Source organism: Tachypleus tridentatus, chromosome 10, assembly GCF_004210375.1.
Source record: "Tachypleus tridentatus isolate NWPU-2018 chromosome 10, ASM421037v1, whole genome shotgun sequence".
NCBI classification, from domain to species: Eukaryota; Metazoa; Arthropoda; class Merostomata; order Xiphosura; family Limulidae; genus Tachypleus; species Tachypleus tridentatus.
Window position 1 is genome coordinate 151,776,272 of NC_134834.1, and position 13,861 is coordinate 151,790,132.

Genomic DNA, 13,861 nt, shown 5'->3' on the forward strand with positions numbered 1-13,861 from the left:
TTCTTGGGAGAGAGATAATTCGACAATTTTTTCCTTTAGTGTGAAAATCACAGGTGAATATGTTCTAAACAAATGAATAAAATAAGTTTAATGTGACTCACTATAAGAACTAACAGCCCTTTCTTAAACTGGATAATGTTTAATTCTGTTATCTTTTTCTAGCAGAAGAACTAACACTGTAATATACAAAATAAGATCTCGGCTAGTGAAACAACTGAATCAAGGAAACGCTCGGATCTAAAATGTGAAATCGCTTTCTTTGTTCAGTTGACTGTATCACCTCGTGACCACTTTTCTGACAGCAAAGGACATTCCAATGCTAACCCGTTCGGCTCGGATGCTCCACCTAATTGTGAAATATCCTTGTAGACAGAGATGGCATAACCTATTAAAGAGAACAAAGGCACGAAGTAACTAAAACAAGGAAATGTTAACACTTCTGGACCACACATTACCGCCATGACAGCGTGGAAACTACGTCATAAATATTGAAATTTCTAAAGCATTATAGAAAGTAGGGAATACTTGGTATGCTTGCACATTACATGGTAATAATGAAGTACTGGCAAAAATTATAACATGAGAAATTAACTTTACTTGTTTGAATATTCGAAAAATAAACAAATTACTAACTTTTAGGGTTCCAGAGTAGAAGGCTTAACTTTTAAACAGTTATCTTTAACCCTTATGTTATACAAACATAAAAGCAGAGACTTATCTACAATATTGTTAACTGAAATATTATAAAATATCATATTAAAATATAATTACATTTATAGTAAAGGCAGGTGTGTGATAACGATAGTTGTTGTTGTTCATCCTGTGAATTTCACGGTTCACAGTTTGTTGTTGCAATTACGCCCTGTGCGTTTTGGGCCGTTGGGGAAACAACAGTGTGGCGGTGGATGCTGTTTACTGGTTACATTCCATTTAGTCAGTCAGTTCAAAATCAGTTGTACAAAGAACTATCGTTGCATGAAAATTCTGGAGAAAAGAAATGTTTTCAATATTTTATAATAGATATTTGCTAGAGGGCGTCTGACATTAGGCGTCTGGAAATTTCATGAAAGTTAAGAATCAAGAAACTTCGTGTAATCAAACAGTTTGAGTACAATATGAATATTAGTAATTAAGGATAATTGAGTTCACTTCTGACCAGTCAGTTAGTGAGTGAAACTGTGAAATAATAAGTGATATATTCAGTGTTATTTGTAAGAGTTATCGTGTCTCTTCAGTCACTTCACTTGGAAAATTAACGCGGTTGTTTATCAATCGATTTACTTCCAGAAGAATTTCAATAAGTTTGGTGTATGTACCATTTGCCTCGCAGTTTCTGTTGAAAAGTTTATTTATGAAATTAGGATAATGAGTGAAAGTGGTTGCAAAAACGATATTGAAGAAATAAAAATAATTCATTGGTGTTACGTGGGCTGGACTAAGTATTATTTTTACCAAATAATTCAAAATAGAAAACAAAAACAGCCAAATGAGAGAACACCATAAAACAAAATTATACTCTAATGGTCAAGAAGCTCGACTTTAATGATACTGTTTAAGAGGTTTATTTAATTTTATTAAAATATATTTAAATATTTTGCCATTTGTTAACAATATTTTAAATTCCTATTTAGAAAAAAAACTTATTTAAAATCAGTATTACACCTCTTGACTTATAATATCCAGAAGTTTAATATTATTTGCAACTTTATTGAAAAATACAAAACTTTCCACCTTGACCGGTATTTTTATTTTTATTGTACTTTTCTAAGTGTCATTTATCTTTTAATTTTTTTATTGAAAATAAACCTTTTGATTAGATTAGCGCATTGTAAGTTTAAACTAATAAATCAGACTACTGAATCAGAAAATAAATAAAGACGAACAACATTTAGCACCGTAACATAAAACTAGATATATAAGGTATTAAACTGATTTTCAGTTTTGCTCTAAAAAAGCAGCTGATTTTTAATTGCAGTTCCTTCCTATTTATTTTAACAGTTTCAAATGAAGTTCCTATTGGTGGAACTGTTGCAATGGTGTTGTAACCTGTGTTATGATCATATTTAGATTAATTCAAACAGAAATGACTCATGAAAAAAATGCTATTCACTGTTAATTTAGGAATTACTTATTTACAATTTAGTTTTCGTTATTTATTATAACTAACCATTAATTTTCGTTCGTTTGACGTGGAAAATTGATACAATTGTGAAAAACCATTCATTATACTTTTAAATATATGTTCAAAAATAAAATATATCATTTAATAATTCAGTTCCAATGTGTAGATGTCGCTACTTATAATTTGAATCAAAAAGTTTGTATGACTTGTGTATTATTTATAATTGTACTGTTATAGTTTAGGATGAGTTAGTTGGAAGGTTGGTGTAGAAGTGAGGTTGGAAAATAATAAAAAATATTATACTCCTTATAGCAGTATTTTTATTCCAGAGTTTATAATGTGTTTTTTATGTTGATATTAACATAACTTATTTATTTTAGATTGTTCAAAATGAACGAAGCACAGAAAATTGCAAAAAACTTGGTGAAGTCTGTGGCTACACAAGAAGTAAGTTTGTATTAAAAAATTGGTATTACTCCATAAGTAAGTTGTAACCAATGTAACCTTAATAGTGTCTGTTATAGTTTGCATGCTGATTATAGGTATTGTTTTATTGCGACTTACAGATATTATAATAAATAATATTTTTAAAACGAGTACAACTTTTCAGTAACTGATACAATCATTTTTGACATATAATCTCAAGTTCAAAATAATGATCGCACTAACTATATTTTAGCATAAATTTAAAAGCTGTAACTCGTAGTAATTTAACAATTTAATTTTAGTTTACCCTGCAGTATTGCCAACACGTACTTGTAAGTTCTAGGGTTAATTTTGATTAATATAAATTAATTACATATATATTTTAATTTTTAAAAGTAACGCTGCATAACTGCGTATTTGTATTTTGGTAGTTGTAGAAGTATTAATCTTGGTTTATTTAGGATTAAGCACAAAGTTACGTAATTTGCTATCGGTGCTCTGTCCGCCACAGTTATCGAAACCCGATTTCTAGCGGTTTAGTCTGTAGACATAACATTGTGCCACTGGGTGGCAGTATAGTAATGACGCTCTACCGCTATTCATTATTTATAAATATCTTCTTTTATTCATTTTTATGAAGTTGTTAAGTTTGTTTTTAAAATGTCTGAAATTTGGTTTATAATTATTTATTTAACTCGGTTACCAATAGAACATATATAGCTATCTACTTAAAAATATAAAGTGCTAAGTAGCTATGGAACACCTTATCATCCTCGGGAGTTTAGGATTTATAGGGTAATTAGAAATGTACGTAGAAAAACTTATTATTATAATAAGTTGCCTTTTTATAATTAGTAGGTCATTATGCAACAGGGATGGCACATTAAAAGATTTGAAAGGCTTTGGCTTCCCAGAGATATGTTCCCTCACTTTGTAGGGTATTGTTCTCACCAACTCAAAATATAATATACTATATATGGACAAAGACAGAGCGTGTACTCGCAAACTAATTATTCTTAACTGTGCAACAACCCACACCTGACAGAATAACATTCCTGAACAAAGTGATTGTGTTCCACGTCTGGTATGTGGTCTAATACAAGGTGTTCGGAAAGTCACTGTGCACTTATATATTTATTAACAGACATTTCAATATAGAATACAGGAGGTAAATATAAATGACAATTATAAACAATGTTGAAAGTGACCCCCGTTGGCATCAATGCAGGCTTGGATCCTTCTTATTTTGTTTCTAAACACCGCTATCAGTTGCTGGCTTGAAATAGACTGAATTTTGTGAATTAACGTAACCCGAGAGATGGAACTATGCTCGTCGGTGAAAAAGGTCACATCCAACACATTAGCTGCATTCTCTTCGATAAATCGGTTAAACCATCTGCAATAGCGTATTCGTTTTTCATTATCAGTTGCTTCTAGTTCTTGTACCGCCATTATTTTGTATGGGGAGAGCTTTAATTTCTTTCTGACGGCCTTATGAGCAGTTCCAAGACCAATATCATGCTGGTGAGCTAACTTTCGTAATGAATTTGATGGACTCTGCATCACACTGTCAGAAATATCCAACAGTTTCTCCTCCGATAGCTTTGCTGGCCTTTCACAGCGTTTGGCATCATCCACTGATCCTGTTTCTCGAAACTTATCAACAAGGTTACGAACTGCATTGCGACGTGGAACAGGTGTATCTGGGAATTTTTCAGCAAATCGCTGTCGCATCACATCTGTGTATCTACCACTTTCTCAGAATACGTGTTCGACGAGCTATACACGTTCTTCAGTTGTTAAAACCATATTGGGATTAAAATCTGAAATATTATAAAATATGATTACAAAATTGCGCAGTGACTTTCCGAACACCCTGTAGTAAAGGTTTTATTAATGGTTAGAACAAACAGTGTTTTTCATGAAGTATTTAGCGTACTACATAAGGGAATTTTTTTACTGAAATGATTAGTGAACCAAATAGGGACATTTTTTCTCTTCATGTATTTGGAGAACCAACTAGAGACAGTGATTTTCTTTAAAAAATTACAAAACCATTTAAGAACAGTGTTCCACCTTAAGTGGTTGGGGAAGTAACTAAGGACAATGTTTCTGACATGTAGTTAGGGGTACAGTTAAGAACAGAATTGTTACTATGAAACAGTAATAACTATATCGTCAGGAGAATAAAGTGCAGAAAAATTTAAGAGTCTGTAATCACTATTTAACTAGATACGAAGTTTTGTTATTGTTTTAAAATCACAGTAAAAATAACTAGTATTCTAACCTGTATGAAGCCAGAAAGGTGACAGTTTTATAATATCTTTTAACCTGTATGAAGAGAACCTGTATTAAACCATGAGGGTGACAGTTTTATAATATCTTTTAACCTGTATGAAGACAGAAAGGTGACAGTTTTATAATATCTTATCTTATAACCTGTATTAAACCATGAGGGTGACAGTTTTATAATAACTTCTATTCCAATCATTGTGAAGCTGTGGAGTTTCATGTTATCACAGATGGTCAATTTGAATTCTGAAAGGAAAAGTCGTGTCTTAAGATTTTGCTATCTTTGAGAATGTTGCATTTAATCTTATGTTAAGAATGAAACAAATTTGTTGGATTGTTGGAAGGCTTTTGATAAAGCATTACAATAGAAATTACAAAGATGGGAACAAGATGTGATAAGATTGTTAAAGTGTAGTTGTGTGGTGTATGACAGAGAACTGTTTCAAATGAGGTTAAATCACTATGGATTTTTGTTAAAACTGGTATATCCCATAATTCAATGCTGGTTTTAATTAATAACTTTGGTAATAAGGTAAAAATATGTTAATTTTATAGATATTCATGTGTATTTCCCACTTAACATAGATGCTTTACATTTCTAATTATATTTGGATTATCTGTGATCTGAAATGTTATGAGACCTTTTAATATTATTATGAGGAATATTACACATACCAGATACAATAAATAACTATAGAAGCAGTTGAGCAGAAACATTATTTGACTATAATATAGTCTCTAAAGTGTCCTAGACAATGAAGTTTAGTTAGTGATACATGATGTGAGGTTGTATACATAGTTATAGAGTACAACTCTAAGGAAGGTGTAAGTTTACTCTATGAAGTACTTATTAAACCTACTTGGTACATTGTTTGTACTTTTTGGTGTGTTTTTTTATAAAATTGTTTTACTGGAAAAAATTTAGGTGTGATTCCAGGTGTTTGGGTGCTCATGTAGGCTGAAATCTCCACTAGACTGATTCCATGTCTGGAGTTGTGTGTTGTTTTGGAATAAGTTTAAATCTCTTGACATGTTTCTGCTAGAATCTTTCCAGGTCTGGAGGGGTGTGTTGCATTTTAATAGGTCTAAATCTCCTGACATGTTTCTGCCAGGTTGATTTTAGTTCTGGAGGGGTATATTGTATTGAGATGGGTTTAAATCTCTTGACATGTTTACACTTCAGAAAAAGAGACATGACTGGAGGTTTTATGATTATTACAGACTAGGAATTCACATAATTACATAAACTAGGGGACACCAGTTTAAGATATAGATAACTGTTAGAACTCAAGTTGGTAAAATTTTACTTTTCTTTTAGATGACTGTTCTGTGAAATAGTTCACTTTGGGATCTGACAGTATAAGCAACTGCAGGAGTTTAAAATATTGGACAGATATTTTGGATATAAGGAGTTTTAAATGTGTAGATCCAATAGACTGGTAGTAAAAGTGGGTTAGCCTAAATGGACTAAATGAACTCTTGTTATGCCTTGAATGAAACAGTTCTTTTAATATGTATGAAAAATGGTATGTACTGTGTAGAAATTAGTGATTATTACAGATACCACAGAAGAAACTTAGGGTATTGTACCTGACGTAGCTGTGTGATTGTTACAGATACCAGTGATGAAACTTGGGTATTGTACCTGAAATAATTTGCATAACTGTGCAGAGTTAACATATTTTTAAAACCATTTGGTTTCAATGCTGATTTTATACATTACATAATCCTAGAAAAACGTATCTCACATGTTATTTTTAAATACATAAATAAGAACAGCTTCTACTCTTCTGGTAAGTAAAATTTGTACAACACTGAAAAGTCTGGAAAGAAGTTATATTTCAGCAATGAATTTAAACCTTGAATTCTTGAAATGTAAATTATTTCCTCTTTCATTCTGTAGAATGTTGCCATTGAAAACTTCTGGGCTAAGCAGCCGTGTGTCATCACATTTTTTCGCCGTTTTGGATGACCTTTTTGCCGCCTGGGTGCCCGTGAACTGAGTAGTGTTAAGTCTCGGTTGGACGCCCATAATGTGCGGCTAGTTGGAATAGGCCTAGAAGACATTGGAGTTCAAGAATTTGTGGAAGGAAATTATTTTAAAGGAGGTAAGAAAGAGTGCTAAGTACTATTGTTTCAAATTCTGGAAAACAAACTTATTTCTTTACTACATAGAAATGTTTAAAAACAGAAATAATATAACTGAAACAACAACTAATGAAGATGAATTGTTTATTATTGATGTTTTAATACTAATTGATATATCAGTAATTCCTAAACTATCATTTTTATCACTGACAAACATGTTTGTGGAAATATAACTTCATGCATAACTTCTCTGATTCACAGAACTTTACTTAGATAATCAGAAAAAAACATACCGAGCCTTAGGATTTAAAAGGTAAGGAATAGATTTTTGACATTTATGCTTTTATTACCTTTATCACATGAGAAAATTTTTTAATCTTATGTCATGAAATTTTCTTTACTTATCTCAGAGGGTTTTTATATTATTTGTTTCTCTTATTTTTACTTTACCAAGAGGGTTTCTACACTGTTATTTTTTAACCCTTTCAAGTTATACATCTGTATATCTTATAACTGTGTTAGTGTTATTTTTTATAAGTATTAACCCATGAAATAATTGTATAAAATCTGTATGGTCATCAATACAGTTTTCTTTGGTTTTTTTAGGCTTAGCTTCTTCAACGTCTTATTAGGAATGTTCAATAAAAAGTCACGTGATGCTTTGGAAAAGGTAAGAAACTAGGCTTAGGAGAAATGAAAATTTACTTTGTCACTTTTATGATACTGTAAAATAGATTGAAATAACAAGAGTTACTGATAATTTCTTTTATTATGTATTTGTAATCTTTTCTAGTTTGGAATATTTCACAGTTGTTTTGTCTTTTGTCAAGTCTTGTGGTTCTCTGTTTTTGAAATAATAAACTGTTTTACTTATGGAAGCTTCCACAGTAGCTGTGTGATGATATTGGATAGAATTTGTCATGTTTCAAAAGCTGTTCAGAAATTAGGCTTATGTAGATGTAAGCTGCTAGCTATGATGGTAATTGTCATTCTTGTTATTTTTATTTAGGTTAAAGAATTAGGTGTAGGTGGTGACAAGAAAGGAGATGGATATCAAAATGGTGGAGCATTAGTTGTCAGTCAAGGTAAGATGTTTTGACTAAATCAAAGAATAAAGAAGTTACTCACACAAAGGATGAGCTCTACGTTTTAGAAAATAGTGAGTGTAATTACTTCCTTGAACAAGAGATAAAACTGTTCTGTGTGCTCTTAAAAATCTTATCCTGTTAACTTGTGTTTTGGGTATGAGGTTCTAAAAAAAGTAAAATGCAGAGAGAATAAGTATGATATATTTTTTCATCGTTATTAAACAGATGAAAGTACCATTATTGAACTTCCATAAATTAGTTGTTTCATATTTTCAGAAGTTTATGATAACCTAATCTGAACTTTTTATATTCTAATGCTATGTCAAATTATTTGCTACTTACCAGCATGTTCTGTGCTGTTTATTGTGTACTGTTTATAGTATCTTCTCCACAAATTTAATTTAGAATGTTTTTTTTTTAACCTTGATATGATAGGAGGTGAAGAAGTTTTATTATCTCACAAGCAAGATGAACCATCAGATAATGTAGATCCTGAGGAGGTCATCAAAGCTCTTGGCATTCTTCAAGAAGAAGCATCTGCTGAAGGTGGAAGATATACTGCTTAGCTTAAACATTGTTTGGGGCATAATATAAAATCATAATATTTCAATATATATATATTTTTAAGGATATAGATAGTTTTATAAGTATTTCAAATATCATGATTGTATTAATATGTCTGGTATGTAAAAACTATTTGTTGCTTCAGAAAATATTAAGCACAATCAAACTGTAACATATGAAGCTACACTGTAAACCAAAACAGCAGTGTAGTGGATGAACATTAATAGTTTGGTATGGAAATGATGAGAGTCAGTTACTAATACTACTGTTGTTTCTTTTATGTAATATAATCTCTCTAATATGAATAAAACGTTCTACAATATTAGTAACTAAAGCATTGTTGTTATGTTAAACCAATAATTCATTGTAACCTGTTACACCCCCAGAAATTTTGAAATTTAGCTTCTAATAAGCATATTACTTTTGAAAGCCCCCCCCCTTCCACTGGGCCAGTCATAACCAGATTGTTAGTCTGCTCAGGGTTGTGGGTTCAAATCTCTGTACCACTAAACATGCCCTTTCAGCTATGGGGTCATTATAAGGTGAAGGTCAATCCCACTATTCATTGGTAAAAGAGTAGCCCAATAGTTGACGGTGGGTGGTGGTGATTTAGCTGTCTTCCCTCTAGTCCAGGGGTGGCCAAACAGCAGCTCTTTGACATATAATGTGCAGCTCACAGAAATACATTGGCTGAGCTTCTTTTTGCATCACAATTAATACAAAAAGTAAATAAAAAAATTTCAAGCTTTATAATTACAGTGTTTTACCAGAAAAAGGTGGGAGTCCACTGGATTAAAACGTAAGTTTAATGTTCATGGTGAGTAAATATATTTAAGAATTTAAATCTTAATTTTAATGCTAGATTGGAGTCGGGGATTAAAGAAGTTTCAGATCAGCTAGGATTACAGAGGAATTGTGCTAGAGAATCAGTAGTCATACAAGCTGGTGCTGACAATGTTAGTCTTAATGGGCATGGCTTGTAGTTGTGTAATTGTGGCTGTGTTCGGGCAGTGAAATAAGCAGAGTGTTAGTGGGATACTGGGTGCTGTTGAGTTTGGTTGCATTGCATGTGTTGGAGCTTATTGTTTCTTTTCACTTTAATTTTTTTTTAGAAAAAACAAGTCTACTGTATTAAAATCATCACTAAATAGCCAGCAGATACTGTTCAGTAACGAAGTTGGCACAGTGACTGAAGCTAGTTTTGATATATCATGATGGTGAATTTGTTAAGAAGAATAAAGCTGAAGTTGTTGCAGTGTTAGATCCAAATAACACAAAACTTCAGCAACAAATAGCATAAACACCAGTTTCGTGCCACACTACAGAGAGACGTATCTGACAGATCAGTGCTGATGTTGCAGGCAAAATGCAAAATGATTTAAAGAATTCCCTGCATTCAACTTAGCCCTTAATGAATTTACAGACATACAAGACAACCCACTACTGGCAGTATTTGTTTGTTATGTTTCCTCTTATGTAACTGTGAAAGAAGAGATGTTGGACTTTGTGGCACTAAAAGAAACAACTCATAGTATTAACATTAAAAATGCATTTGACAGAGCCTTAACAAATGCTGTTATTCCACTGGATAAAGTCATCAGTGTTGCAACAAATGGAGTACCTACAATGGTGGGGAAAAAGTATAGGATTAATTGCACTTCTGAAAAGCAATTCCAACTTTCCAGAGTTTCTTCCTGTTCATTGCATTAGTCATTGTGAACACCTGGTAGCCAGATACTTCAAGTATAAAGGTGTTATGAAATTTGTTCTTGAAATTGTCAATTTCATACGCTTAAATGGGAATACCCACCAATAGTTCAAAACGTTTATTGAAGAACTGGAGCTTGAAGATAAACCTAGTGATGTCTCTTTCTACTGCATTGTGAGGCAGCTGTCAACCAGCAATATTTTAAATAGGTTTATGGATCAGTTGGAGCCTGTTATTACTTTTCTTGAAGAAAATAAAAGATTCTATCCTCAACTGGAAAATGATGAATGGATGCAAGATCTAATGTTCCTTACTGATGTAATGAATCATCTACAAACTCTCAAATTGGCACTCCAGGGGAAGGATAAGATTGTTTCGATCTTACTCAGACAATTTTCAGCTTTTAGAATAAAATACTTTTTCAAAGAGACATATTGTCAAGAAACTTCACTTACTTTCCCAGTCTAAAAATGAGAGTAAATACATTCCCTGATATTGAAATAAAAGACCACAAACTGAAAGAATACAAAAATAAATTACAAGGACTGCTTGATAATTTCCTAGATAGGTTTGAGGACTTGCAGAAACTGAAGCCCTGCTTTGCCTTTCTTGTAAATCCATTCATGGTTGATGTGATCAATGATGGTTGTCCAATTCTCAAACCTCTAGTTACAGAATCATCTGCTGTGGAAATGAAAATAATAGAACTACAGGAAGACCTTGGTCTAAAGTTGATCCATAAATCCCATTCTACAATTGAGTTGTGGAAGCAAATTCCAGATATAAAATATCCTGAACTGAAGAAAACTAGTGTGTGACTCATCTCAATTTCCAGCATGACGTACTGCTATGAATCACTGTACTCTGTAATAAACTTTCAAAGTCAAAGCGTCATGCAATCCTTACAAATCAACACCTGATGGAGGTAATTCATACAGCCTTGGAAAGGTGGCATCTGATTAAAATATCTAATTTTATTGTTTTACAAATTTTCCTCTATGTTTTGATCAGATATTTACTAAGACATATAAATATCATTAAAAATATCTGTTTTACCCCAAATATTTATGGCTGTCTCATTTAATGTTAATGAAATGCAAACTTGCATATTTTTCTTAAATGTTTCTGTAGTTCATTACCATGTTAAATACACTCAATAGAGTTAAAACAATAATCAGCGAGGATTTTGAAAACATTTGGTATATATATTATGTACTTTGTAATTATTGAAACAAATGCAAATTAACAGTTTGAAAACTACATACATGAATAAATATTATTACATACATGTATTTCTTAATATATATATACAATTTATGTAACAAAATGTGTATGTAACAATAAAAATGCGTGTATGATATTTGTTCATGTCTTGTGGCTCTCAAACATCTGAAATTTATCATATGCGGCTCTTAGGTTATGCAAGTTTGGCCACCTCTGCTCTAGTCTTACACTGCTAAATTAGGGATGGCTAACACAGATAGCCCTCGTGTAGCTTTTTACAAGTTCAGAAACAAAAACCATTGCCCATCCCAGTGGAAGTCTGAATTCTTATGAGGCTAAAAACTGGGTTTCAATACTTTTGGTGGGCACAGGACAGATAGCCCCATTGTGTTGCTTTATACTTAACAATAAAAACAAGTACTTTTAACATTTGTTACATATTGAAGTGATCTGTATAAAACTTCCCAGTTATCAAGTGTTCATACAGGACAGTAATATGATGGTTACTTTGGGTAGTGTGGGGGAGTTATGCCACAGTAACTTTAGATGGTGTGAGAGTTGTGCCAGAGTCACTTTGATTTTTATGAATATAAGAAGAGAATTGGTCACAAAAGCCCACTTGGCTCAGCAAGAAAAGTTCTCAACTTAAATGCAGTGTTCAGTACATTATATTAAATTAATTTATGACATTCAAATTGCGATGTGGATCAACTTGGAGCACCAGTACCACATAGGAGAACTCAAGTTCTGCCTCAGCCGTGCTAAATAAAGTAACATGTTGTAACATGAGATAATCCATGAACATAAAAGTAGCAATACCCAACATAATGAGATAGAATCTTTATCTGTAAAGTAGGCCAGTAAAGTATGGGTTCATTAGGTAAGTCTTCCAGTCATACCTCACAATCAACTGTAATATATTCCAATTAACTGGAGAAAAGTTATATGGGTTTTAATGCTATTCTGTATTAAGATATACTAAACGAGCTGCCAGATCTAGCACCTTTTGAATTTCTGTGCATTCACGGTAGTGAAACAAGTAATTGGAAATCATTATACTTGTACATTAGCTCGATTATGGAAAAGAAACGGGGAATGTGTTGATGTGCTTTGGACATGACAGCATTATGACAGAACCTTTTTGAAATTGAAACTTTGCCACAGAACTATTTTAAGACGTACACTGTACAAGAATAGAAAGATCTGTGGGAAGGAAATTTAAAATGTTAACCGATGGCAGCACGTGTAAATATTTCAACATTTTATGTTTTCTTTCAGAACTAAATTTTCTTTGGTTGTTTTGGAATTTCGCACAAAGTTACTCGAGGGCTATCTGTGCTCCATGAATGGTAAAAAGAAACAAGACGAAACTAAAGGTTTACAGACTTAACGTTAAACTGCAGGGCTCGATTGTGTTGTTGATCTCAGTGTGTGCGTATAATTTTGTCAATGGTTTTATACGCACACACCTAGATCAACAACAAACTATAATAAATCCCAAGATAATCTGTGATGACGAAAAAACCCACGTGTAGAGAAAAATATATGTGTAAAAACGGCTGGTATGGGTTAAGAAAAAAAGTTTTATGTAGAAGAGCGAACAACGTTTCGACCTTCTTCGGTTCATCTTCAGGTTCACAAAGAAAGAAAGAGGAAACTGACCGATAGCTGACCTGAACTTAACCTCAAAATGACAAGAACCGATACACAATTTAAAACAGAAATCCACCGAAAAATCACTCATACTGGTCTATACATTCCTTGGGACTCAGCACATAAAACAAAACAAAAACTCAACATACTAAGAAACCAAATAAACACAGCCATAAAACTATGCTCACCAAATAAAACTAACGACGAATTAGACAAAATAAAACTATACTTCATTAACAACAATAAGTTTTCTCCACAAACGGTAGAAAACATTATACGCACACACCTAGACAAAAAGCAAAATCAACTAACAAAAGTAAATATATCTCACGAATTAAAAAAATCACGAAACCAGATACTGCTACATACCATATATTCCCGACATCAGAAAAATAACCAACATTTGGCAAAAATTAGTAACATAATAAGACATTCCAATTAATACCAGATTTATTTTAAAAAAAACAGGCACAAAACTACGGTCTATACTATGTAAAAACTAAACTGACAAACACCACACCAACATAGTTTATAAAATACAATGCAACAACTGCTGCGACTTCTGTATTGGGGAAACAAACAGAAAAATGGAAACCAGATTCAAATACACACACAAAAGAAAAAAAAAAACACCTTCATACATTTTTGAACACTGGAAATCAAATAAACACAACATAACCATAAAAACACCAAGGT

At 32.3% G+C, this 13,861-nt stretch overlaps 1 protein-coding gene and 1 long non-coding RNA gene across 2 annotated transcripts; one reads left to right on the plus strand and one right to left on the minus strand.

The window, feature by feature from the left end:
* Positions 1-235: 235 nt before the first annotated feature.
* LOC143230647 (uncharacterized) lies at positions 236-8,465 on the minus strand. Its single transcript, XR_013016557.1, has 3 exons — positions 8,359-8,465; positions 772-984; positions 236-385 (listed from the first exon to the last, which is right to left on the minus strand). It is a non-coding gene; the product is annotated as an uncharacterized LOC143230647 (long non-coding RNA).
* LOC143230646 (prostamide/prostaglandin F synthase-like) lies at positions 2,326-11,648 on the plus strand. The gene is given in 7 exon segments (XM_076464521.1): positions 2,326-2,381; positions 2,503-2,569; positions 6,744-6,948; positions 7,190-7,241; positions 7,535-7,598; positions 7,938-8,013; positions 8,452-11,648. Coding segments are annotated over 6 exon segments (585 nt in total). The 5' UTR covers positions 2,326-2,381; positions 2,503-2,512; the 3' UTR covers positions 8,583-11,648.
* Positions 11,649-13,861: the final 2,213 nt, after the last annotated feature.